Source organism: Astyanax mexicanus, chromosome 5 (genome assembly GCF_023375975.1).
Source record: "Astyanax mexicanus isolate ESR-SI-001 chromosome 5, AstMex3_surface, whole genome shotgun sequence".
Lineage (NCBI taxonomy): Eukaryota > Metazoa > Chordata > Actinopteri > Characiformes > Acestrorhamphidae > Astyanax > Astyanax mexicanus.
This window is the reverse complement of record NC_064412.1, coordinates 29,681,241-29,707,058: the sequence shown is the minus strand read 5'-3', so window position 1 is coordinate 29,707,058 and position 25,818 is coordinate 29,681,241. Positions and strand designations below refer to the sequence as shown.

The window sequence follows — 25,818 nt, the reverse complement described above, 5'->3', positions numbered from 1 at the left end:
CAATCATTTAGTCCCCTGTGGGCAGTGCTAAAATCACTATTACAAAATGTACAGCGGGCAAGACTTTCATTGTTTTTTTTTTTTTACCATCCCGTAAAAACTGATTAGTAAAAACTTATTGGCTGAATATGTACACGAGGGGAGCGCCTTTCTCTCCCTCTCTTTCCCTTACGCGAGTGGGGGAAATTTATTTATTTATTATTTATTTTTTATCAAATACCCCTCTCGGGCTCCTTTGTAGGGGGTAGGGAGTAGGGCGCTTGCCTAACCCGGATGAAACGCCGCCTTGCTAGGTTACCTCCCGGTTTCGGAAGCGGAGAGTGGATTGCTAAGGAGGCCAGAGTGGAAATATTACACAACAGGTTCATCATAAAACAGCACACTTTTCATTACTGCAGCGCTCATCTTCACACCAGCCATGAATCCTGACCTCCGCCGAGAACGGGAGAATGCCTCGTTTAACCCGGAGATCCTCACTAACATACTGGACGGCAGTGCAGAGAAAACCAGCAGGAGAAGAGAAATAGGTCTGAATATGATGACTTTATAGCTTACAGAAATTTAACCTAACGCTAGCTATTTAAATCTAGCTAGCTAAGTACATAATCTATAACTGCTTACTGCAGTTACAGGTAAAATAATGTGTGTGTTGTTTGGCTTTGCTAGAACTTATATTGCGTGCTATATAGTGCTTAATTAAAATTTTCTGTTTGTCAGAGCCAGCGCGGTATACTGTAACTAGATTATAACCTAGCGACCAGGTGTACATTTTACAATGTGTGACTTAAATTAAAAATAGACACATAACTGTTTATAATAGTACAACAAAAGTGGGTTTGTGTTAAACCGAATTTAAGGACTTCACAGGTCATTCAGTCCCAAAGAAACCTAGCTAGCTATCTGACATGCTTTATTTACTATCTAGTTAATTACCACATTTACATTTTTTTGGTGGAAGCCTTTCATTAGATCATATCTAACTAGAACATATTACATAAGCAAAGTTGACTTTTCCCCCTCTGACCTTGTACTGTTGTTTTCTAACCCAGAGTCTCTGGTGATCAATGACCCTGACTTCCAGCACGATGATCTGAACTTCATGTCCCGCAGCGACCGCTACGATGCGGCCGTGAAGAAGAGCGCTCAGATGATCCTGAAGCTCAGAGATTATGGTATCTCTGACCCAGAGGAGATATACTTCTATAAAAGGTACTGATAAATAATGTCCTCCCATATAATCCTCCTCTTATATCCTTCATAATTACCACTAGACATTCTTCAAATGTCTTCGTCTCAAAATCCACAGACTACTAGAATCCAAGTTCTAGTCATGGATTTTGTTTGTTTGGCCATTTAGTGTCACATCTTGTCAAGGAATACAAATTGCAGTACTGGAAATTAATTGGATTTAAATATTTTATTTTAGATATTTTAACATTACTAGAACATGTGGAGCAATTGCATTTTTACATAATCTGATTAGTCCTGGTGCTGGATATCTATCACACTGAGTTTATAAACAGTCCTAATCGACTGTTAGTACTGGAGCCAAGTGTATTGGATATGCACTTGAAACAGGGGTTGAACACTCTTGTTCTAAAGCACCATCCCAAGCACCATCCATTCATTAATTAGGTTTTATACACCAGTATATCATCTCCCTTAAATATTCCATATAATAGCAAAAAAACACATCTGAAATAAACATATTTCTTCCAATCTGTAAACACTGAGATCCACATGTACCATTGACTCATTAGAACATCTTTTTTCCCCCCACTCATCAGTGTGCAAAAGGTCACATTTATATAATTTACCCTTTGAATTCCTCCACCTTTCTCTGTTCTCCATTCACTTTAAAGATAGGATGGTGCCAGGGAAGATCTCTCTAATAAACCGCAGGTATAAATAAGGTGCATGATTGTGAAAACATTTTAAGTTTTAAAGATCATGCACCAAATGTAAATGTTCTTTTCAAAATTCAAGACCTGTAGTGTTAGAAGTGAATGTACTAAAAATGTTCCAGATATGAACAACCTGAAACACCTTGCAGTTGATGATTCTTTGGAGAGACATTTGTGTTTTCTGTGTTCAAAGAACCCTAGCTAGTGCATTTATTTTAAAGAAACAAATCATTTTGACCTTAGATATCATAACTCTTGTCTACAAAGTTTCATGGGTCTAAAAAGGGTCTACAGCAAGCTTGAGGGTGACTGAGTGGTGCAGAGTGAATTTTTTGGTGGAAGCCTGTTGGTGGATGAATTTAGACATTTAATCAAATCCCTTACAGTACGTGGACATGCCATTGCGCACGAAAACATAGTCTGAGCAAAGGTTGCTTTCAGATTAAATATGTGTCAAAGGTTGTCACCTTTAATCTCAATATTCTGCCAACAGTTGCACATCTTTACGACTGTTCATAAAATGCTGCAGTATAGGGTTATCTCACATTTAAAATGTGTTGTCTTTGCTTGGTCAGACAGATGGTTTAACTTTTATTTAATATGACTCGCATGTTTTTACCTGAAAATTCTGTCTAAACAAACATGAAGAATTGTATGATACAATTTTAGTACTAAAGATACAGCTCTGGAAAAAAATAAGAGACCACTTTAGTTTCTTTGATTTTGCTATTTATAGGTATATGTTTGAGTAAAATTATCATTGTTTCTGCCAAATTCAGAATAACAATATTGTCATATAGAGCATTTATTTGCAAAAAATGAGAAATGGCTGAAATAACTAAAAAGATGCAGAGCTTTTAGACCTCAAATAATGCAGAGGAATATTGAAAAATCTATATTTGGTGGAACAATCATGGTTCATAAATTCAAGCAGTTCAGCTTGGTTTGGTAGTTGTGATCTTCCATCTTGCTCTTGATTAAATTCCAGAGGTTTTCAACTAGGTACAATCTCATTACTAGGTAAAAAAAAAACCTCATCATTTTTAAGTGGTCCCTATTTTTTTTCATATATATATATTCAGGTAAAAGAGCAGAATCAAATTATGAATGATTAATTTAAGATGCAGTTTCAACTAGGTCAATTTTGGCCTAAAGTCTTGTAGTACCCTGTAGTTTGACTAACTGGACCTTTTATTAGAAATCACAACCGTGTGCTTCCACACTAACCACTTTTTGTTTAGAAACACCTACCTTTACCTTTAGTTTCACAAACTGAACACTTAATAAGAAACACCTACCTTGTATATTCACCTAGCCTGTGATGCCACACTGACCTAGGGCTGAACGATTTTGGAAAATAATCTAATTGCAATTTTTTATCTATAAATTGCGATTGCGATTTAAAATGCGATTTTTTTTGTCTTCAAGTACTTTTCAACAACAGAAGCAATAAATCAATCTGTTTAATAATAAACAATGTCAGATTTACTTAAAGCACAGATAACAATAAAGCAAAAAATATATGCTTTTCCTTTTCACCATTTGTTTTTTATAGAAAAATAAATAGATAAATAGCTTTTCCTTTTCACCATTTTTTTAAATTAGGAAAAACAATAGATATACAAAATTTAACTTACTGCTCTCCAGCTAGTAACATCATGAAAAATTAAAGTGCAAAAAAACAAAGAGAATCTGCTTTAACCAACTCGTTATTTTCTGTATTTGAAGATGCAGCACTGGTCGTTGGCATTTTAGCCTTGCAAAATACCACACAAGGCTTTGTGGTGTTTTTTTAAATGCTGAAAAAGGTTTGTAGTGTTACCTCGCGTCGTAGCAACAGTAGCAAGGCACGTTTAGCACAGTACCTGACGTTGAACAGCATCTTCTTTTTTAAAGCCAAAGTAATTCTACACAACTGATGTGTTCTGTCGAGCTTGAAGCCATTGTGCAACAAGGGCGTTTTCACACCTGTAGTTCGTTTCTAATGAGTTCGTTTACTTGGAGCGTTTTCTCGCTCTGTTCGGTCTGGTTTCCCATAGGCATAAATGTAAACGCACCAAAATGCGCATCAATAAACCACGCGAGCAGCCTGTGTCCTCTGATTGGTCAGAGCTGTCTGACACGGGAGTACATTAAATATAAATATACGAAAAAAGTAAATACAGCGAGAAGATTTTGTGAACACTGAACGCTGAAACGCTGCACTTTCAAACACAGTGTTTCTGCGTGCAGCGCAGATTTATACATAATAAACAGAGTCACGCGGCTGTGAGCTATGAATGCAGCGCAGATTTATACATAATAACCAGAGTTACGCGGCTGTGAGCAGTGAATGCAGCGCGTGCATGGACACAGTGTTTGTTCACAGCTGTGGTAATTAGCGTTATCTGGCTAATATATCAGTTTAAACTGTGCTTGCTTTATCAGCAGTTTAGCTCAAATAAATGGCTTATATTTAATAGCTGGATCCAAACCGGATCACGTTCTCACCACAAGCGAACAGCTCCAGAGTTCGTTTGGTACCGGACCGAGACCACCTCCTCTAGCTGGTCTCGGTCCGGTTCTTTTGATCCGCACCTGAGTGCGATTACTGTTTTTACACCTGCTCAATCGAACCGCACTAAAGTTACAAACGGACCAGAGTTCGTTTTAACCGGACCAAATAGTGCTGGTGTGAAAACGCCCAAAAGTGTGCTGTGTTGACTTCACTTCTCCACCTCCCTGCCTTCTGCTCGGGTATGCTCCGCTCGTCCTCGGCTTGGCTCGCTCCCAAGTCACATGACCAGTCAAATCGCAGCCAGTGCGGTTAGAGAATCGCGTTTTAAAATATCGCGAGATTATCGCAAATGCAATTAATCGTTCAGCCCTACACTGACCCCCCTTTTTTTTTTTTTTAAGAAACATGGTTTTTCTACAGTGACATGGATACATGGATATGTCTTCTGTGATCAGAAACACTGATTGTTAGTAAACAGACAGAGTGTGGCTAAACCAAACTGTTTGTTAGCAGAGAATGGTGTAGCAGAGAATGGGCTCTGCATGGTGGAGTAGCTAAGGTGTGTGTTCGTTCTTGCAGAGTTGTACGAAATAACTTCCATGAGGCTTTTGGTCTCCACTACACCATGTTCGTCCCCACCCTGTACACCCAGTGCACTCCCGAGCAGCGCAAGAAATGGCTTCCCCTGGCTGAAACATTCCAAGCCGTCGGGACTTACGCACAGACTGAGTTGGGGCACGGTCAGTCACTCTCACACAGGGAATCGCGGGATGTGTAGTTTTGTGGGTTGCTGTGGTACTTGGAAAACAATATATAAAAGTGATAAAATGGTTTGTATGTCAATAGTAGATGTTTGACAGCTGTCTGCAGGTGCCGTTTCAAAGTCTCTTCGCATTTCGGAGCAAAGAACGCTTAACTTGTCTGGATCTGTAGTTTCCACTGGACTAGCGAGCTGTAACTTAGAGAGAAGGAAATGGTCACAGGTTTACATCTTCTATAGACCCTTTCCAATCTTTTACTTTTCTCTTCACTCTTCTTGCCTGCTACCAAATCTGCACATGTGCATGTGTTGGTGATGGAAAGAGCTTGCAGAGCACATACAGAGCACTTGTGCAGCTTACAGCTTGGGTGCATGTTGATGGTTAATGTTTGGCTTTGCTTAAACTATCTGCTCGTTTCCTGCACGTAGGTTTTTGATGGCTTAAACCACGTGCTTAATTTTGTGTAGGTCCCTCTTGTGGCAACAAAACAGCTTTGAGCCATTCAACTCTGAAGTTGTCCTGTGGTATCTGGCATCAAGATATTAGCAGCGAATCCTGCAGAGTTCTGTAGGTTGTGAGGTGGAGCGTCCATGTTGTGGATATTATTTGATTTAATCATGTCGTCTTTACATTTTTTGTAAAATTTAGATTTATACTCTTGCTATTTTTTAGTGGTTTGAACATCAGCTGTAAAGTGAAGTTGTGAGGTGTGTTCCTGTATTGATGCCATTGACCTTTTTATTCTCTGACAGATAAACATACTGGGTTTATGGGTAATATCAAGTTATTAGTTGGCAACGCTAATGCAGATGTTAGTTAATTAGCAGTAGCATGACAGGAACAAATGCAACACAAAAACACAATCATTAGCTAGAGGGAAAAATAGGCAGTAACCAGTGTTGGCATCTTAGCAACCTAATGGAAGCATAATTGCAGATTTAACCTGTTAGTTTAGCTGACAATAGCAGATAGATTATCTCCATTTTTTCTCATTAAGTTAAAAATTTAAAAGGCATCACTCATCATTTGTGGTTTCACTGGTTCTGTGCTTTAAATAAAAAAATGCGGGTTTGTACGTGACAACCTGCAGGTTTTGATAGAAAAGTGTAGCAACTGAGCAGAGGGGGGCTATTGTCTGAGAGAGAGAGAGAGAGAGATAGAGAGAGAGGGTATCTGGGCCATGCTAGTTTACAAAGTAAGGGGATTTACTTAGAACTTTAGAGTTGTCCCAGAGTAGGTGTTTCAGAAATACTGTCACGAATCAAATGTACACAGTTTTCTGCTTACCAAAATAATTTTAAGCCGCCAAAGACATTTTAGTTAAGCTTGTTAGATGTACACCGTGTGGAAGTGTTCAGGGATCTCTAGTAAACATTTATGTGTAGATTCTGACACTGTATGTGCACAGAAAAAAACTGTATCAACAGCCATTTTTGTCTGAATTGACCACCCTTGTGTACCTGGTCTTGTGTACAGTTAATTTTTGGTCTCTTCTATATGGTCAATAGAGTGTTGTTTTTGACAAATCTTCGGTCTAAAAAAAGTCAAATCTTCGGTCTCAACTTTCCCTTAGATTTATCCCAGAGCAAGAAGTTCAGAAACAGAAATGGGCCAGAAATCAAGTTTACACAGTTATTTGCTTTTCAAAAAGTTTACCTCCTAAGCTTTGCACTGGAGCTGTGAGGCTATTGTCACTAACATGTAATGGAATTTAATATTAGCATGGTGCTAACTGCATGCAGCATTTATCATCACAAGCTTACATCAAAGTTCTCATCTTTTTATATATGTGTTAATGTGATTGCTGACACTGTGTAACTCACTATTATCTTAACAAAAGGGTGCAGCATTGGTAAAAAAAGACACAGTAGCAGCATGTTTTGCCTCTACTTTTGTCCATTGGTTTGAGGCTATATCTCTATCCGGACGGGATTAGTTTCGGAGGGGGTCCTGGGGTAATTTTCTCTTTTATGAGGGGCCTCTGTGATTTTATTCCCGTCCAGAAAGGCCATGTATATTGTCCTCTGAGAAAATTACAGGCTGAATTACCTGCTGTTTTTTGCTGAACTCCGTGGTCCTCTGGTAATTTTATTCCTGTCCGGACACACATCTCAAGTTTTGTCACCTACAATAAAATAGCTATTTATCCACTGCCACGCACTGTAGTTAAACTTTGAGCGTGCGTTTTCACAGAGATCCACGTAAACACAACAGCGAGTGGAAATAGAGGAGCTACTGAACGTGATGTCATGTGACCAATAAAGCCAAAAAACTCACTGATTCTCCTGTTCCTTCAATTGCAGTCTGGATGCAAGAGTTTTATCACTGAGTGGAAATGTATTATTTTTTATTTTTTTTTACAGACGTCCCCCTGAGAAACTAATCCCATCCGGAAAGGGCTTATGTTTAGATTCTTTTACATATATAGATTGTAGCTTAATAATAGACTTGCCTATGTGGTGGCTTAATGTGGACCAAAGTACATTAGTTAAAAAATAATCCCCACACAGTCACAGAAGGGGTTTTGCCTATACTTTTGTCAGTACACTTGTTCACATCACAGCAACAAGTCTTCTCTAAAATGTATGGACTCCATACATGTTCAATACAGTGAAGGTTTGTGCCAAATTCTCTATTCACATATTCTTTTTACTTCTGGTTTCATGTTTGCATCTTTACACGTGCTTAAACAGTGTCGCAATCAGAGGTTCCACCACAAAATTCACTTAATTATCACTTAATTGTCATTCAATACCAGCAAAATGCTTCACTGTAACTCCAGCTCACTGGTTTGCATTGATTGAGTGCACTGTAAAAATAAAGGTGCTTCAAATGAGTTTTTTTGGATGATGTCAAAGAATTTCCGGTTTGTGTCCTTAAAGAACCATGTTTAAAACGTTTAAAAAGTCTAAAGAACGTAGAAGGCATCTACAGTTCATTATAAACATGGCTCCTTTTAGAACCAAAGTGGTTTCAAAGTGTTCTGGCATCAATCAAATAACCATTTGAAGGACTTTGTTTTTATGAGTGTACGTGTCAGAAATGTTTAATCATCACCAAGGAGATTTCTGTTTTTTTTTCTTTTCTCCTTAATATATTCAATCTATTGTCTATCCTCCATCTTTTGTCTGTTCACCCCACTAATCATTACTGATCTACAATCATTAACTCTTTACTTTTGTGTACACACATACTGTTCTTTTTTTCTTCAAATTCTTCTCTACATCTATCGCTTTCATCCTGCCCTTAAATATTCCCCTCCATACTCTTTCATCCTTGAAACCTGACCCCAGATGTGTCCACCGTGGTTCCTCCGAGCCCCTGGATCTTCACCTGGGGATGTTTCTGCCGACATTGCTGAACCAGGCTTCTCCCTCACAGCTCGACACCTTCTTCACACCTGCGTGGAACCTGCAGATCATCGGCACTTATGCTCAGACAGAGATGGGTCACGGTAAACAACCTGACAGCCCACGCAAGCCTTGTTTGTTTTTGATAATGTCCTCAGAATCTCAAGTCTAAGGTTTACTGGTGACGGTTGGGGAACAAGTTACTCTGTTATTCAGTTTGTGATGCTTGTGTGCATGTTATGTGCTACACTAATAATTGCATGTTTCATTTTGGTGCTTTTTTTAACACTATCTAGTGTAGAACAATATAGCAACATGTTGTTCCTTCAGATTAATCTTGAATTTGCTATAAGAAATATGACTGTTCAGTACCTAGATTTATATGCACTAAAGACATTTTAATTAATTATTATTAATTTATGTGGCAAACTACATTTATTAAATATATTTGTGATGCAATAGTGATGATGCAGCTAGCTAGTTAGCAAGCTGAGGGGTTGTGCAGCTAGCACTGAGATAAAAAAAGGACCATGCTCAACCATTTTTATTATAAACTTTGAGCTTAGGTCAAACATAGCACAATTAAATAAAATAAAAATATGTTCTAAAATACTGTATTTTCGTGAAGCAAAAAAATACTGTATTTTTCATGAAACAACCTAGTTAGCAAGCTAAATTTAGTACAGCAATCATTAGTGAACAAACTAGCTAAGAAAACCCTGCTAAAAATCCATCTGGTTATTCAGTTAAAATATACCCTATGCTAGTTAACAAGCTAGTGTAAAGAAAAGGTACTGGTGAAGAGGATCCATCTCAGTTTTAGTGCAAGCGCACTCTGCGCTTTTAGACTCTTTGGTCCGTTTTCTCCGCTACAGCTGAACACTCTCGCCGCTTTAGACTCTTTGGCCCGTTTCTCCGCTACAACTGAACACTCATTCACTTATAGTAAAACCAGAGTATGTAGTTGAAATGAAAAGTTTCTGACTGAGCGTGCTCTCTCTCTCTCTCTCTCTCTCTCTCTCTCTCTCTCTCTCTCTCTCTCTGCATCACTTACGGACATCGGCTTTAAAGCGTCAGTCCGTTTAATTTTGTTTCTAAGCTGAAAGCAGAAGCATTTCTGATTCGATAAGGGTTTGTTCACTTATTATTTCTGTACTAAATTTATCTTGATAACTCTGTAGTTAGCTTCATAAGAAGAAAAACAAACGTCACAAAAATACATCACTGTTCCTAACAGAAAGCTAAAAGTTTAAACTAAACCAGAAGTCAGTTAGATGAATGCATATTGCTTTTAAACTCCTCAATAAAACAATAGCAAAGCTAGTTAGCTTACTGATGCTAGCTAGGCTGAGGAGGCAAACTCAACCAGCAGTCTTAAGATATGTACATCAGCATGTAAGCACCGCTCTTTATTGGTGCGGTTCTGAGTCAGATTGAGGCTAACAAGTCATGACAGGAAAGATAAATATTTTCCGTCTGGTTGCGTTTTAATGTGGTATAATTAAGTCTCCCTTTTTATTTTTTACCTCATTGCGTGTTGTGCTGTACGTGCCTCTACATAATAACTTAATAATTCTGCCCTAGGTAGCAACAATCTAGAGCAAACACACTTCACCTTGTGACCTTAAGTTTCCTTATTTCAGCATTACTAGACGCTTTATAAATCCTTCTCTCAGAGTGTGCTTTCAAAGCGCTGATCCAGCTGTATTCTGGGTTTATATTTGTTATAGAAAGTGCGAACTGTTGCATTTGTACTGTTGCAGCTGTCAGACACCCACTAGACAAAGATAAATATTCTTTTTGTTAGGGATGCACCGAAATAAACGTTTTTTTTTTTTTTCAAAAATGGAACAAGATTGGACATTCGAAGGTCAAAGACCGAAGAATAAATACATTCATTTTGTCACTTTTTTTTTTTTTTTTTACAAAGTAATAGATTAAATAGCTTTATTGTGTTTTTGTCTTCCTTTTTAAAGAAAAAAAGTAATTACAAAACTACAATTTTAAAATACTTTTTTTATATACTTCTATTTTTTATTTTTAGCCCATTTTCTCCCTAATTTACCCAGCCAATTACCCAACCCACTTATTACCCCCTATCACTAGAGATGCCCAAACTCATGAAGGGGGAAAACTAGCACATGCCTCCTTTGATACATGTGAAGTCAGCCACCGCTTCTTTTCAAACTGCTGCTGATGCAGCATTGCATCACAGCGAGATCGGAGGAAAGCGCAGCGACTCGGTTCTGATAAATCAGCTCACAGACGCCTTGTGCTGCGAACATCACCCTTTGGAGTGGTTTGTGGAGAGAGCGCCATCTACCCACCCAGAGAGAGCAAGGACAATTGTGCTCTCTCAGGGCTCCGGTAGCTGATGGCACGCTACATGAACAGGATTCAAACCAGCAATCTTCTTATCGTAGTGGCAGCACTTAGCCTGTTGGACCACTATTATTGAACACCTTTATATATTTTATTGAACTGGTTTAAATGGGATGCATCCTAAATACACTTTTAGGGGAAACACTGAAATGTTCAGTTTCCAAATATTCGGTGCATCCCTAATTTTTATGTATTTTTAATTTATTTTGATTACCAGACCACAGATTGTAGATGTATATTTGTGAGTTGGTGAAGGTTGTGGATATGAAACAGTACTTTTATTGTACTTTCCATGTGGATTGTCTGTGCCGTGTGCTAACCTGCCTCCTCTTCAGGTACTCACATTCGCCGACTTGAGACCACAGCCACCTACGATCCCTCCACTCAGGAATTTGTACTGAATTCACCAACAGTCACCTCTATCAAGTGGTGGCCAGGAGGCTGTGAGTGACCTTTTTGATTAACAAAACAATACAACCATAAATGCATAAGTGCATACATACATAAATACATAGATAGATAAAGATTATTAAATTATACTATTCATATTGACATGATTCTAAATAACAGATGTTTTAGATGTTCATAGATATAATAGGCAAAATCTTTTTGTTAGCTTGTATATTTTTTATTTACTTGCTTGTCTCACTGTTAGAATTTTTACCCATGTAATTAAAAAATAAAGTATGTAGTTGTAAGTATAAATTAGTATTAATTGTAACCTTTTAGGGATGCTCTGTTGGCTGATCACAACAATTACATTATGGACTTATTGTATATGAACATAACCTCAATATTTTTAGTCATTTTTTAAGTCATCAGTATCAACCCTAATATTTTTCTTGGTAAGGACAGTCTATTATACATTTTAATGCTAATATGTCTAATATATGTAAAACAGTGATTTTATGTTATTACTACTTTCATTATTTATAATGTTTTTTTATTTTCAGTTTCTGAGTATTCTAATTATTCAAAAGTGCATTTTTCTTTAAAATGGTGCAAAAGCATTAATATGCGCTCATAATATTATTATTATTATATCAGTACCAAAAAATGACCTGAAATAACATTTTAGAATAGTTTATCGAAATTATTTCAGTAGATAGATAGATAGATAGATAGATAGATAGATAGATAGATAGATATTTTTACAGTCCTAACATGCATTTGTGTTTATTGTGCTGTTAAGAAATGTTTGTGTGTTCATCTTTAGTGGGTAAGACTTCGAATCACGCCATTGTGTTGGCCCAGCTCTACACACAGGGCAAATGCCATGGCCTCCATGCCTTTATCGTCCCCATACGCAGCATGGAAACCCACCAGCCTCTGCCAGGTTTGTGTTTATGTTTGATTTGTTAATATTTTGATCATGAGTTATGTCCTACCACGTAATAAATCTGTTCTAACATATAGGGACAGAATCAGAATATGTGCTAATAAGTGATTTTTTTTTCCCCTTTTTCCTTTTCATTTGATCTAAAGTGACCTTTGCTGCATTATGGTTGTCTGTGTGTTTCAGGTATAACTGTGGGTGATATTGGGCCAAAGTTTGGCTTTGATGAGGTTGATAACGGTTATCTGAAGCTGGACAATGTTCGCATCCCACGTGACAACATGCTTATGAAGTATGCAAAGGTGAGCAGCACTGCGTCACAAGTTAATAAACATAAAGATATGTTTTTCACAAGCTTGCAGTGAGTGCACTTCAAATTAAAAATGGGCAGTATGACAATATTTTACTGCATTGTGAATTATTTGTTGCTGTAATAAGTCATATATATTATAGTATTAGCGTATGTATTGGATTTTATTAGTGCTTAAAAACACACTGATTAACTCCACATATCATTACAGAATGTGTAATTAGTCCTATTTTTTATTCTAAATACAAATAACTGAATTTAAATGTAGTTTACAATTAGAATTTTTTAAAGAATCTACCATTACTAATACATTTTTGTTGCGTGTGAAAGTATAATGATAATACAATATACAATACAATATGTTTGTATCATCCTGCCCAACTTTAAATTCTTTGGCTGCAAGAGTGAGGTCTTTCAATCACCTATCATTTGTTTTGGGGCCACACTCTGGCTGTGCTTGGTCTATGAATTAGTCCTTGGTTGCAATTAAAACTGTGTGTTTGTGTAGGTTGAGCCTGATGGAACATATGTGAAGCCTCCTAGTGATAAGCTGACCTATGGCACTATGGTGTTCATTCGCTCCATGATCGTGGGAGAGTCTGCCAAAGCTCTGGCCAAATCCAGCACCATCGCCATCCGCTACAGCGCTGTCCGTCACCAGTCCGAGCTGCGGCCAGGGTGGGTACTAATATAGATTTGTAATCATACACTATATACATAAAAGTATTTGGATGCCTACACATTACACCTATAAGAGCTTTTGTGCCATCTCATTCTAAAGCCTAGCCTATTCTAATGGTAATATAAATTTGACCCCCCGTTGCAGCTCTAACAGGAGCAAAGGAACTTTGCAGTTCTCTTCATTGGGTCAGCTGAGTGTTTTACACTTTTGCACATTTATGCTGTAATTCCTAAACACTTGCATTTAAAAATACCATGAACAGCTGATGGTGGAATTACTTAGACTGAACAAAGACTGAACAACTCTGCAACAGTGCAAATATATTAAGACAGGGTTCATACCATAGACTGTGTATAGCTGTACAGCATCGTCTCTTAAAAGTGAAGCAACCACAGGTCGGGCGCCCCCTGCTGTTCGGTTGCATAAATTTATGTAACCCCACCCATCCGCATAGGTTTCAATATCAAAACAGACCATTTTCAATCACGTTTTTTTTATATACTGTACTTATATACTTATATACTGTAATTCTACCTCCTTACTGTAATTCTCCTTCCTCCTCTATTTAAATGCAACAGCTAGTGTAACCTCTGCATATATTGTCAATTTTTTTATATCCCCACAGAATTTGCTTTTTAAAAGTTATTCAGCTCTATTTAAAAAGGTGTGGTTATTGTAAAAGGGCTGGGTTACACCTAGTCGGGGTGGGACCAATGACTGTATGGGTGGGACCATAGACTGTGTATAGCTCTGTGGAGGCAGCTCTCAGGGGCGTGTTTATTTAAATGAGTAGGCTGTCTCTCCACAGTCTTTCTCCCTCCTCTGTTCTCTACTGTGCAGACTCGGGGTTCAGAATCGCCAACATGGCGGAAGATTTTGGCTTAATTTTCATTGAATGAATGGGAACGGCGACACTACGTCCATCTTTTTTACAGTCTCTGGTTCATACAGTCATGAAAAACCTGGAAAAATGTCATGGAATTTGAAAATAGCAATTTCCAGGCCTGGATAAGTTTGAGAAAAATACAAATACCCAGAAAGTTTAGAAGTCATGGAAATTTACTCTACAAATCTTTCTGTTTTAGTTTTTTAATGGATCTATTTTGAGCTAACAAATACATTCAGCTTATTTTAGTTAATTAGCCCCACACAATGGAGCTCTCAGCTCTCATTTTATTATTAAATATTGTGTGCCAACATTTTATCTGATTCATTTTAGACCTGCTAAAATCAATTTTAATTATAGTTTTAGTTGATTTTTGGCTTTTAGTTTGATTTATTGTCCATGTCTGCACTAATGTTTTAAAAATGTTATGGTCATGAAAATTTGCCTTAAAGGCATGGAAAAGTCATGAAAACATCATGGAAATGTATTGGTTAGAACGAGTTCAATGACCTCAACCACTCATTTTATCACTGTTGTTTGTAAAGGAGGTTGGACCTTAGTCATGTATATTGACTGAATAAGATTTTAGCGTATTTGTTTAGCTGCGCTGATGATCTTTATATGCTGTTCTCTTTTCTTTTCCTTTTAGAGAACCAGAGCCGCAGGTTTTGGACTATCAGGCTCAGCAGTATAAACTCTTCCCCCTTCTGGCTGCCGCCTATGCCTTTACCTTTGTGGGTCAGTACATGAGCAACATGTACCACCGCATCACTGGAGACATTAACCAGGGAGACTTCAGCGAGCTCCCAGAGGTAATGCAGGACACCAAGAGGACCACTTTCATCTGTGTGGTTGGATAGAAGCTTGGGAAAAACTTTTTGTACACTTTTAAAACACTCATTTTAAATGACATATTAGTAACATTCATAGAAAAAAGAGTGAAGCTCTCCAAAGTTCTTCTCTCTAATCTAGCATTATTTAGATAGTTCTCAACTTCTCATATCATTACTTTTTTTTGTACTGCATTTATGTTTAGCTGCATCTGTTCTAACGCGATCTGGATTTTTGTTACAGTAAAATGTACTTACTTTACAGTACTGTTAGTCTAAGTATAGATTTTGTAAGTCTTTTTTAGGCCTGCCATGATAGCCAATATTTTATAACAATATATCGTCCCATAAATAATTGCAATAAACAATTATTGTCAGTTTTAGACCATTTAGGAACATACAGCTCTGAAAAAAAGAAAAAAAATGAGACCAGTTTCCTTGATTTTACCAAATTGAAAACCTCTGGAATATAATCAGGAGGAAGATGGATGATCACAAGTCATTAAACCAAGCTGAACTGCTTGAATTTTTTTTAAATAAAGTTATCCAAAAGCAGTGTGTAAGACTGGTTGAGAAGAACATGCCAAGATGCATGAAAAACAGGGTTATTCAACCAAATAATAATTTCTGAACTCTTAAAACCTTATTAATATGAACTTGTTTTTTTTTGCATTATTAAGGCCTAAAAGCTCTGCATCTTTTTTTGTTATTTCAGATATTTCTCATTTTCTGCAAATAAATGCTCTTAATGACTAATAGCAAAATCAGAGAAACCAAAGTTTCTCCAGAGCTGTATACATATAAATTGTACATTGTAACATCATAATGCATTTATGTATTTCTTAGAAGCAACTTTTAATTATTAAGAATATTATGAAATTTGAATTGAAATCTATGATAAGTTGGTAACCTCATCATTGTGACAGACCTACCGATATGGACAGAATGTTTGTACGCCTAAATATTTTAACCTTTAAAGAAAATGATTGAAAAAATTTGAAGGACTGGCTGATTATGAACATTATCTCCTTTTTATCCTAGCTCCATGCTCTTGCTGCAGGTTTGAAGGCCTTCACTACCTGGGTTACTAACACAGGGATAGAGGTGTGCCGGATGTCCTGTGGTGGACATGGCTACTCGCGCTGCAGCAGCCTACCAGACATCTATGTCACCTTTACTGCCACTTGCACCTACGAAGGAGAGAACACTGTCATGATGCTGCAGACAGCCAGGTAAACACACCTAAGACAGTGCCTCAAATCTGCCGGTGTTCTAGTGTTTATTTTTAAGGTTTATGGCACTGTTTTGTAGTCACCTCTTTATCTGGCCAGTTTAATAATCTAAGTCGTTTTTTTGTCATATACGGCCTGCAGCATTCTGGTTGTTTCTATGTAGAAATACACTGTACGGACAAAAGCCGATTTACAGACTGTCCATGAAAGGAGAGAAAGGATTTAGAGAATTGCTCTGACGATTTATTTGCATTCAGTGACTTAGTAAGTCACATTAATGAGGTCAGGATGTTAAATGAAAATATATAAAAAATATGGCGTTTTCCAAGATGCCAACCATGTTCCAAATGTAGCCAAAAAGATACTACCTAACACCCGTTATTTGCTGGGATTTTTAGATATGTTTTGTTTCCAATTCATTTAATTTCCCTTTCTTTTCTGAATAGGGAAAAGGGAGTCTGGTAATTTTGGTTCATTCTGTATATTATTGTGTTGTACTATGTGGTTTTAGTCAGTGTAATAATTGTAATAATTTCCCCTCTCTCTGTTTCTGCATCTCTGTCGGGTTTTTAACAGATATTTGGTGAAGAGTTACCGACAGGCACGTGAGGGTCAGCAGCTCAGTGGGATCGTATCTTACCTGAATGAACAGCAGCGGGTGCAGCCTCATCCTGTCTCCTCCAGGCCCACTGTTGTCAACATTAATGACCTGTCCAGCCTGGTAGAGGCATACAAGCTTCGTGCAGCCAGGTAAGTACCAGGCAAAATCATTATTCTCAGATTTTTATTTATTTATTTATTAGGGATGGCATTTTTAGGCATCTTATGATTCGATTATGATTCTGATGTCTGCAATTTGATTACAAAAACGATTATTGATGCATCTAGTGCAGGGGTGTCCAAACTTTTTTTGTTGGGGGCCAGAAGGAGAAATATATTTGAAGTCACAGGCCACACTCTGTAATAAAACAAATAATGAAATATACCACTTTAAATAATACTTTTTTACTAATTATTTCATTTACACACCATTTTAGTTGACTAACTATCTTTGACAGAGTTGTGTAAACTAAGATTTTTCAAATTTATGTTTCATTTCATGATGTCTCTTAAGATTACAATCAGCCAGTTTTTCTGTGCTAGTAATGCGCGCACTCTCCGCTTTTAGACTCTTTGCCCCCTTTTTTTCTGTGCTAGAAATGCGCACTCTCTCCGCTTTTAGACTCTTTGCCCCCTTTTTTTCTGCGCTAGAAATGCGCACCCTCTCCGCTTTTAGACTTTGGCCCGTTTCTGACACATAGCGTTCAAACTTTGAATATCAAATTATAAAAACCTGCTTAACAGCGGGCCAACTTTCATTCTATTTCTAAAATACCTCTGACACCCCTGATCTAGATGCATCGTTTTCTTCTATAATGGATTTCTTTTTCCTCGTGGCATGACCTCTTGGTACTTTTAAAGAAAAGTATTTATAATTATCTGTAATGAATTTCACAATTTAATAAGCACTTTGCTTTTTTCAAGTAAATAGAAATAGTGTCATAGATATTTCAATTATTCAAATGATCAATACAAAAATCTAGGATTCAAGTTGGGGAAATATTAAATAGTATTTTACCATTATTATTATTATTATTATTATTATTATTATTATTATATTTTAATATTAAAGATCATTTTAAAACCAACAAGAAAAGAAGAAACAATAAAGTGATTATAAGGTTATGGCTGATCATGTAATGTATCTGTGTATGAATAAATATTTCGCAAAATATATAATAGAAAGGCTTGGTCATGGTTTATATAATTAAACACAGGAATGGCTTTCCAGATTGGCTTGCCTGATATTTAAGTGCACATAAATTTGAATCATTTCCCTTGTCCCATCATCATTATAGTTCAGTTATAGCTAATGTTTGGAAAGTCGCTATATGTCATTTGTGAATCTGTTCAGAATCTTCCACATCCAAATTAGGATCTAAGAACCCAAAAATTCCCCAATCCCAACTATTTACAGTTTTTTGTGTGTTGGGATTATTATATTGCTGTCACATATTTCCCACTTATCTTGTCCTGCAGTTTTTAAGATATCAGCACAGTTTCAACTCCAAATTGTTCAGTTTGATTATGTGATGTGGGCTTTTTAATCAGACACATGATTTCCATGTAGCAATGGATTTTTGCTGATTCCCACAACAATTTGGGCCATAATTCTGATTTAAATTTCTGATTTTTAAATATTAATAATATGAAACCACTCAAAAGTGAACCCTTTAATGGAGGTGAGATGATTTCCTTCTTGTGGCATTGTGTTAGGTTTTTGAACCTTTTAATATCCTTGTACTTACTGCATGTGTCTGTCTGATTTCAGACTGGTTGAAATGGCAGCTAAGGGTCTTCAGGGGGAGCTGCAGCGCAGTAAGAGTCAGGAAGATGCCTGGAACAACTGCTCTATCGAACTTGTCAGAGCATCAGATGTACATACAGTTTTTTTTTTCTTTCTGTTTATATCAATACATTTAAACAACATTTTTTTTATTAACCTCTCCAGCAGCGTCTGTACATGTAGTTGGTTGGTGATACTTGACCCTGACCAAGATTAATGTGTGTGTGTGTGTGTGTGTGTGTGTGTGTGTGTCTTTCCAGGCCCACTGTCACTATGTGGTGGTAAAGCTGTTTGCTGCTAAGCTGAATGAAGTCAGCGACACTGCAGTGCACTCTGTCCTCAACACACTTGCCCTACTGTACGCCCTGCAAGGGGTCGCCCTGAACTCCGGAGACTTCCTGCAGGTTAAACACATACATCCTTCAGACTTATTTAATGAAATAACATAAATAAAGACTCAATAATAATGTTGAATGGAAATAATATAGAAAATATTATTTCCCCATTCAAATTGAGGCATTGAAAAACGTATATCAAACTTTTCTCTTTTTTGGGAGAATTCATTTATTTTCTTTACTACTTGAAATTATTTCATTTTAAGGGCATTCATAAATTAAGAAATATTTCTAAATAAAGCACATTTTATTTTAGAAAGAATATCTGTGGAAAAATTGCTGATATATGGTTATTTGTTGGAAGGGCTCAATTTACAGTTTACATGTCCTCTGTTTAAAAAAAAAAAACTAAAAAAAAAAGTCTTAGAAGTCTAAATTTAAATTCTTCATACCACCAGATACAGTATGTTCACGAAAAAGAGTGTTAGACCAGTTAGAGTGTTAGTTTCACTGCATTCTGTTACACAGCATTTACACAATGTTGCACATTCTGAGTGCTCTCATGATGACTAGAAAAACATGTTACATTGAAATAAGGCTCTAAAACCTTTTGATTGCTAGTGTAGATCCAACCACTGCAGTATTCAAGCTGCCACTCACACCATGTCGTGCTTTTTTGTTCATAAAGCTGACCAGACTGCTCTTTGAATCTTTCCAGGCTGGTCTGCTGACTGTTCCTCAGCTGGCTCAGGTCACTCAGAGGATAAAGGCTCTTCTGGCGGAGATCCGGCCAAATGCTGTGGCTCTGGTGGATGCTTTTGACTATCGTGACGAGATGCTGAACTCCGCTCTGGGCCGCTACGATGGGAACGTGTACGAGAGCATGTTCGAGTGGGCCAAAAGGTCCCCACTTAACCGCACAGAGGTAAGAGCTTATCACTCCTGAGGTGATGTCAGTTAGCACAAGTTGTCTTTAAGCTGATTTATCGGAGCCGAGTCGCTGTGCTTTCCTCCGAGTCCACCGGCTACCCAGTGATGCTACATCAGCAGCAGTTATAAAAGAGGCAGAGTCTGGCTTCACATGTATTGGAGGAGGCATGTGCTGGACTTCACCCTACTGGTATTGGGGCATTGCTAGGGATAGGGGGGAATGCATCTGAGAGTGTGGGGTAATTGGCATAGCAAAAATAGGCGACAAAAACAGATAAAGAAGATAGAAAGCTGTAGATAATGTTTAAGGAGCTGTAGAATGTATAAAATGCAATTGACTTGACAACAGTTTTTTGAGGTGTCTAGCTTATAATAAATACAGTAGTGCTTGGAAGTTTGTGAACCTGTATTGTGACAGAATTTTTACTTAAATTTAAGTAAATTAAGGACCAGGTCTAATATTTTATGGCATTCATCTGATTTGCTTCTCCATACATTTTTTTGGATTAGAATTTTAAGTTTTAGCACAAATGTTTGCAGAAATATAGAATATTTTAGAGCTTTACAAACTTTTAAACACCACAGTACTACATTGTATAACTAAATGTAATAGGAAGACTATCCAAATTAAATAAATATATATAAATAAATAAAAAGTTTTTATATATATATATATATATATATATATATATATATATATATATATATATATATATATATATATATATATATAATATTTACTGTTAATGTACTAACATGCTGATATTTGGCATCCCAATAAAAAAAATAAATTAACTTTTTTTGTTTATTCACTTATTTTATATATAGTATATAGAATACATATAGTAGTTTGCTTATTTTATTAATTATGACTGACTGCTGTCGGCAGTGTACTTTGATGTCTGAAATTGAAATATTTTTATATAAACAATATACAGTACCCTTAATACCTGAAAATGACAAAATCAAATTGCATCCAGATTTGCAAAGCATACCCTGGACTGGCATTAGGGCTTATAAATGAAAATTACTTATTTTCATTTTCCTTTTCTCTCTGTTTTTAGGTCCATGACGCTTACTACAAGTACATGAAACCCCTCCAGTCCAAACTGTGAGCAGCGGAGCCACCAGCTCCATGTCCATCCGAAAGCACTAATGGCACTAACTCATAGCCAGAGAACAATCCTTCAATCGGATCTCATCAATCAGAATTTCCAAACTGATCTGCTGGATTATCCAGGGCCTTAATTAATCATAGAGCTGATCTAGGATCAGTCTAATGTCTTTTTAAATTTTGATTAAACAGTTAATATAGATAAGGGAACCAGATCCCAGACCAGATGAGTGTAATCAGTTGATTGATGGATATGGTTGAACTAAAGGGTCTTGGGGTTAGAATGGGACCTGATAGTAAACTGAAGAGAGCTTTGCTATGAGATGTTTTGTAAGGTTTTTAGCTATGATTGTCTATCTCTTTTTGATTTCCTACTGCCAATCTGTATTCTGAAAGATTAACAGATGAACAACTGGTTTTGACATATGATTATAGTAATATCATGTAATATCACTCGGGCTCAGGAGTCGATGTGAGGCCCTCACTTTGTTGATGGTAGCATCACAAATATCATGAATATAAATTAAAAAAAAACTTTAAACAAAAGACTTTCCACCAATCCAACAACTAATTAAAGGACCATGTAAGCATCCAAATGGCTAATTAAGCTGCTGTAGTTTTATGTTGAACCATTGACTTTATTAAAGATTGATAAACCATTTTTACACAGAAGACTGACTACAACCAGCAGTTTACACTATATCTTACATAAAACGTATGCACTTAAAGTCTAATAAATTAAGTTGTTTATAGGAAAGCAAAAACTCAAGCAATATTATAATCAGAACTAGTCATTATCTGAAAAACAAATATTCCTTTTTTATAGCCTAACAGCATTTTTTTATCATTGACTGAAATATTTAGTCTTGAATAAATTAGATGACTAGGGGGACCTGCTCTGTTTATTAAAGAGTGTACATAAGCACATCTACACATACACAACTGAAACACATGCATAGGATCACACACACATAGGATCATACAAGCATAGGATCACACTTTTTTATGCAGTATGAGTCACTGTTTGGAAACTCTCTAGTTGTCAGACTGAGTCTATTGTTCTGTTCTATGTTTTTCATTTTTCTTGTAGCAGTTTATTACAGATGTTTTCACTACAGAAACAAATAGAGTGCAATGGTTTGTGCACCCTCCATATGTCATTATGATTTAAATTCTCAGATTTACATGCATAGGATCACATTTCTTTTAACATAACATTTCCAGGAATAAAAATAGTGGAATATTTTGGATGACTGAGGATTGTATTAATCAGTAGGTTCTGTAGCCTTGTGGTAAGAGCCGCCATTTCAAAAATCATGCCTTAATCCGTTAAACTGTGTTTTTTTTTATTTTGGAGGCCAGTTCATTTCTCTTTCTGTTCTGCATGAAGGGAAATAATCATCTGCATTATATTTCTTGATTAAATATTTCATAATTTTGCCTATTGTTTTGATTAAAGCTCTTGTAGCCAGACTACTGTATAATTACACATGCTGTTAAAACAGTGTAACTGATTAATTATTAAACTTAATTCAAAATGAATGTTTTTTGTTTGTTTATTTTTTTATTAATATTATTATTTCTGTGCATTAAAAATCTAATCTTTTTTTATAAGCTTTTGATACATGGTATATACTGATCCAACTTGGTGTGATTGTGTGATTCAGGCCACATATGGTTTTCTTGTAGCAACTGATTTATTACCTTTTTTCACCTATAGGAATAAATGGGGAACAAATGTTTGCGTACACTTTTTATATCATGATGATACAAATATGCTTGAAACACCCAACCAACCATATGATTTACCACAGTAACCACTGTGCCATCTGCTGGCATACAAATATGTAGCACTCATATAGGAACCACATACTGTAGCAACCCCATAGCAATTAACTGGAATACCATAGTAACCACTTGGCAACACAGCAGTAATCAAATAGCAACTTCCTAAGACCAATGTAGAAGCAACCATGTAGCAACATCAGAAGATCTGTCTAATAGCCCTATTGCAGTCACCTAGCAAAACTGTCACCCCACAGACCATGTAGCAACTACCTAAACTATGATTACCTTTTTTAAATTAAATATATAACATTGATAGAGTTATAAAATTACTATTCTGGATAGTCCACACAATATAAAAATTATTGCACAAAAGTCTTCAAAACAGGCTGATTTGAATGGACTGATTTTGTGTCACATACGTGACCGTTATTTGCTACAAAGTACTATTGTATTGAATTTGCTTCTTAAATTTTCAGCTCAGGCAATACATGCACAATTTATACAATTACCAATCAGAACAGAGACCATTTACATACACTACAGTGCATTACCACATTTTGTTACGTTACAGCCTAATTCCAAATTGTATTAAATTAATCTCTTTCCTCAAAAATCTACACAAAATACCTCATTATGAACATGTGAAAAAAGTTCTTGAGAGTTCTGAAAATGTATTAAAAATAAAAAACGAAGAAATCACATTTACGTTTTTATGTCTTTAATTTCTCCTGTCCTGTTTCCTTGGCTGAGTTCCTGTGGAAGTGTGTGTGTGTGTGTGTGTGTGTGCGGTAGCAGCGGCAGCACGGGGGGCACAAGTCTCCTGAAACGGCGGTAAATACAATATAAAACAGGTCTTCTGGAATATATTAACGCTGATGGGCGTGGTGGTCTGGAAATGACGTGTGTTCAGGTAAATTTCTATGGCAAGCCAACTAAGCCAAAACGTGTGGGAAAGAAACGCCTCCACGCGTAAAAATATGACGTGTCCACACGTAAAAAAATCACGTGTACAGGCGGTAAAACTGTTCGTGTATACACGTTTTGGCATCTAACATCCAATCGGTAAACGCGCCTATGCATACATTTGCATTGTAATAAGGCAGCCTGACAACACATGATGTCATGCAACGTATTGTATTCCATATTCATAAGACGCTTACGTGCGTTACAACGCAGTGTCTACGTACCGTGACATAGCCCCATACATACTCATACACACTCTGCACGCAAGGTCCACATAACTGAAACGTTGTAATCATGTGTCTATGATGTACCCCCTATTTCACATGATGTAACCCCCGCCATTTTATATCCATAGTGTTTACCCTGCCTTTAGGTCAGTGCAATCATGGCTCTGCAAAATTTTCTGTTGATTTGCTTTAGGACAATAAAAATGTAAAATAAACTAATAAAAGATACAGAGAAATTGTGACTCTAAATTTACTAAATTCAGTGGCTGAACACCGAATGTTGTTTACTAGGGCTTAAAAAAGCAAAATTACAATTTAAAAGTATAACATTTTAAAAGTTAAGACTTTAAGTGTGGACAGTTAGGACTGAAATATTGTGTTTATATTGATTGTAGTTCATTTTTAAAATTTTTTTTTAGACCTAACATTTTTAATAACAGCCTTGCTTTAGTGTTAATTGTGCCGCTATAATACGACTTGACTTAATATGACTTTCCCTGTGGGATCTGTCTTACACCTAGCAATAATAGTTATATTTCTTGTGTGTTAATGTAGGGAATGTTATGTTCCCTGAGTAGGGCACTGTGGCATTAAAAATACTTGTTTATCCACATTTTAATCTGTCCTAGCAGATATGAGGTGTTGTACAGGCATATTAAGACTGCTTCTACAGCTCAGTAAATGTTGCCATCTACAGGCTGCATATTGCAACTGCGGCTTTTTGAGATGGACAGTAAATCCCAAGACGTTAATTTTTTACGTCTGTACACGTAATATATCTATGGCAAGCCAACTAAGCCAAAACGTGTGGGAAAGAAACGCCTCCACGCGTAAAAATATGACGTGTCCACACGTAAAAAAATCACGTGTTGACAGATAAAGACGTTATCTTTTTACGTGTACAGACGTAATCTTTTTACGTGTGGAGGCGTAAATTTATGCCGTCTGTACATCACGTGCTTTTTTTCACCTGTACAGACGTGGATATATTACGTGTACAGCATACCTGTCAAGTTTTAGATTTAAAAATAAGGGATATTTTCCTCTGTACGCTTTAAGCCGTCCCACCAGCCCAACGAAGGTTCAGTATCCCTTACATTTTAAGACAGGTTTACAAAAAAATCTAAAATAACCACAAGTGAACCACTTACACACTACAATTAGATTATCAGAATCTAAAAAAAAATACGATTTCATATCTTTTTTGTAATAAATGCACTCTTTTATATGATATATTTTTTATTTATTTAATGGATTTAAAATTGAACAAAGGGTGCACAAATTCTGCAAAATTACTGTTGGTGACCTAAAATAGTATCATGAGCTTCCCACTAAACAAAGAGACGTTGAAACGACGTCTTTTCTAGGTCATTTTTGCACGTCCAATTTTGGTCTCCTGAAGTTGCAGACTGTGACGCCAGACGACGTCTTTTTTCTGACGTCTTCTGCACGTCCAGTATTGACGTCCCCCAGACCTCCGGATAAGGGCTAATTCTAGTTTAAATTAAGTCGTTGTGGACGTCTTTTCTACGTGAAATTTACATGTATACGTTTTATAGACCAGCTACTTTGAGGCTCCCTGCATAACTGTAGTGCCATTTCAGACGGTGGCAACTGTTCCATTGTTCCAGCTTCAGCAGTTAACTGGAAACGCATACAAAGCTAAGCCAAACAATTACTGGAACAGGTTCTGGAACTAGTTATGCATGTTAGTTATACACAATATGCTTTAGAAATAAATTGCATTTCAACCCTCTCATTTTTTCCAAAACATGTCAACCTGCAAAGAACCAGTAAAAGCAAGGGATAAATTAATTACCCCCATCTTACCACTGTTGATTTTAAATTGACCCTTTCTGTTTGGGGAAACATTAATATAATAATAAACATAATGAGTAAATCTCA

The 25,818-nt window shown here is 36.6% G+C and overlaps 1 protein-coding gene across 2 annotated transcripts; it reads left to right on the top strand.

Moving 5' to 3' along the window:
* Positions 1–317: 317 nt before the first annotated feature.
* Positions 318–22,477, top strand: acox1 (acyl-CoA oxidase 1, palmitoyl). 2 transcript variants are annotated; one of them, XM_022675595.2, is made up of 14 exons: positions 318–527; positions 1,050–1,209; positions 8,456–8,616; positions 11,230–11,337; positions 12,111–12,230; positions 12,417–12,532; positions 13,049–13,218; positions 14,758–14,920; positions 15,980–16,170; positions 16,747–16,920; positions 18,542–18,647; positions 18,817–18,960; positions 19,610–19,816; positions 20,886–22,477. In XM_022675595.2, exons 1-14 carry the CDS (start codon positions 419–421, stop codon positions 20,934–20,936), a joined length of 1,980 nt encoding a protein of 659 aa, XP_022531316.1. In that variant the 5' UTR covers positions 318–418; the 3' UTR covers positions 20,937–22,477. The 2 variants fall into 2 exon arrangements, with proteins under 2 accessions (XP_022531316.1, XP_022531317.1); XM_022675596.2 differs by lacking the exon at positions 8,456–8,616 and adding an exon at positions 4,981–5,141.
* Positions 22,478–25,818: the final 3,341 nt, after the last annotated feature.

What these genes read in the sequence shown, in the direction of transcription:
- acox1 (XM_022675595.2), top strand. Translation starts at nt 419, where the DNA reads ATGAATCCTGACCTCCGCCGAGAACGGGAGAATGCCTCGTTTAACCCG. An exon ending in CAGTCCGAGCTGCGGCCAGG is followed by an intron (nt 13,219 to 14,757) that starts GTGGGTACTAAT and finishes TTTTCCTTTTAG; the next exon opens with AGAACCAGAGCCGCAGGTTT. An exon ending in ACTTCAGCGAGCTCCCAGAG is followed by an intron (nt 14,921 to 15,979) that starts GTAATGCAGGAC and finishes TTTTTATCCTAG; the next exon opens with CTCCATGCTCTTGCTGCAGG.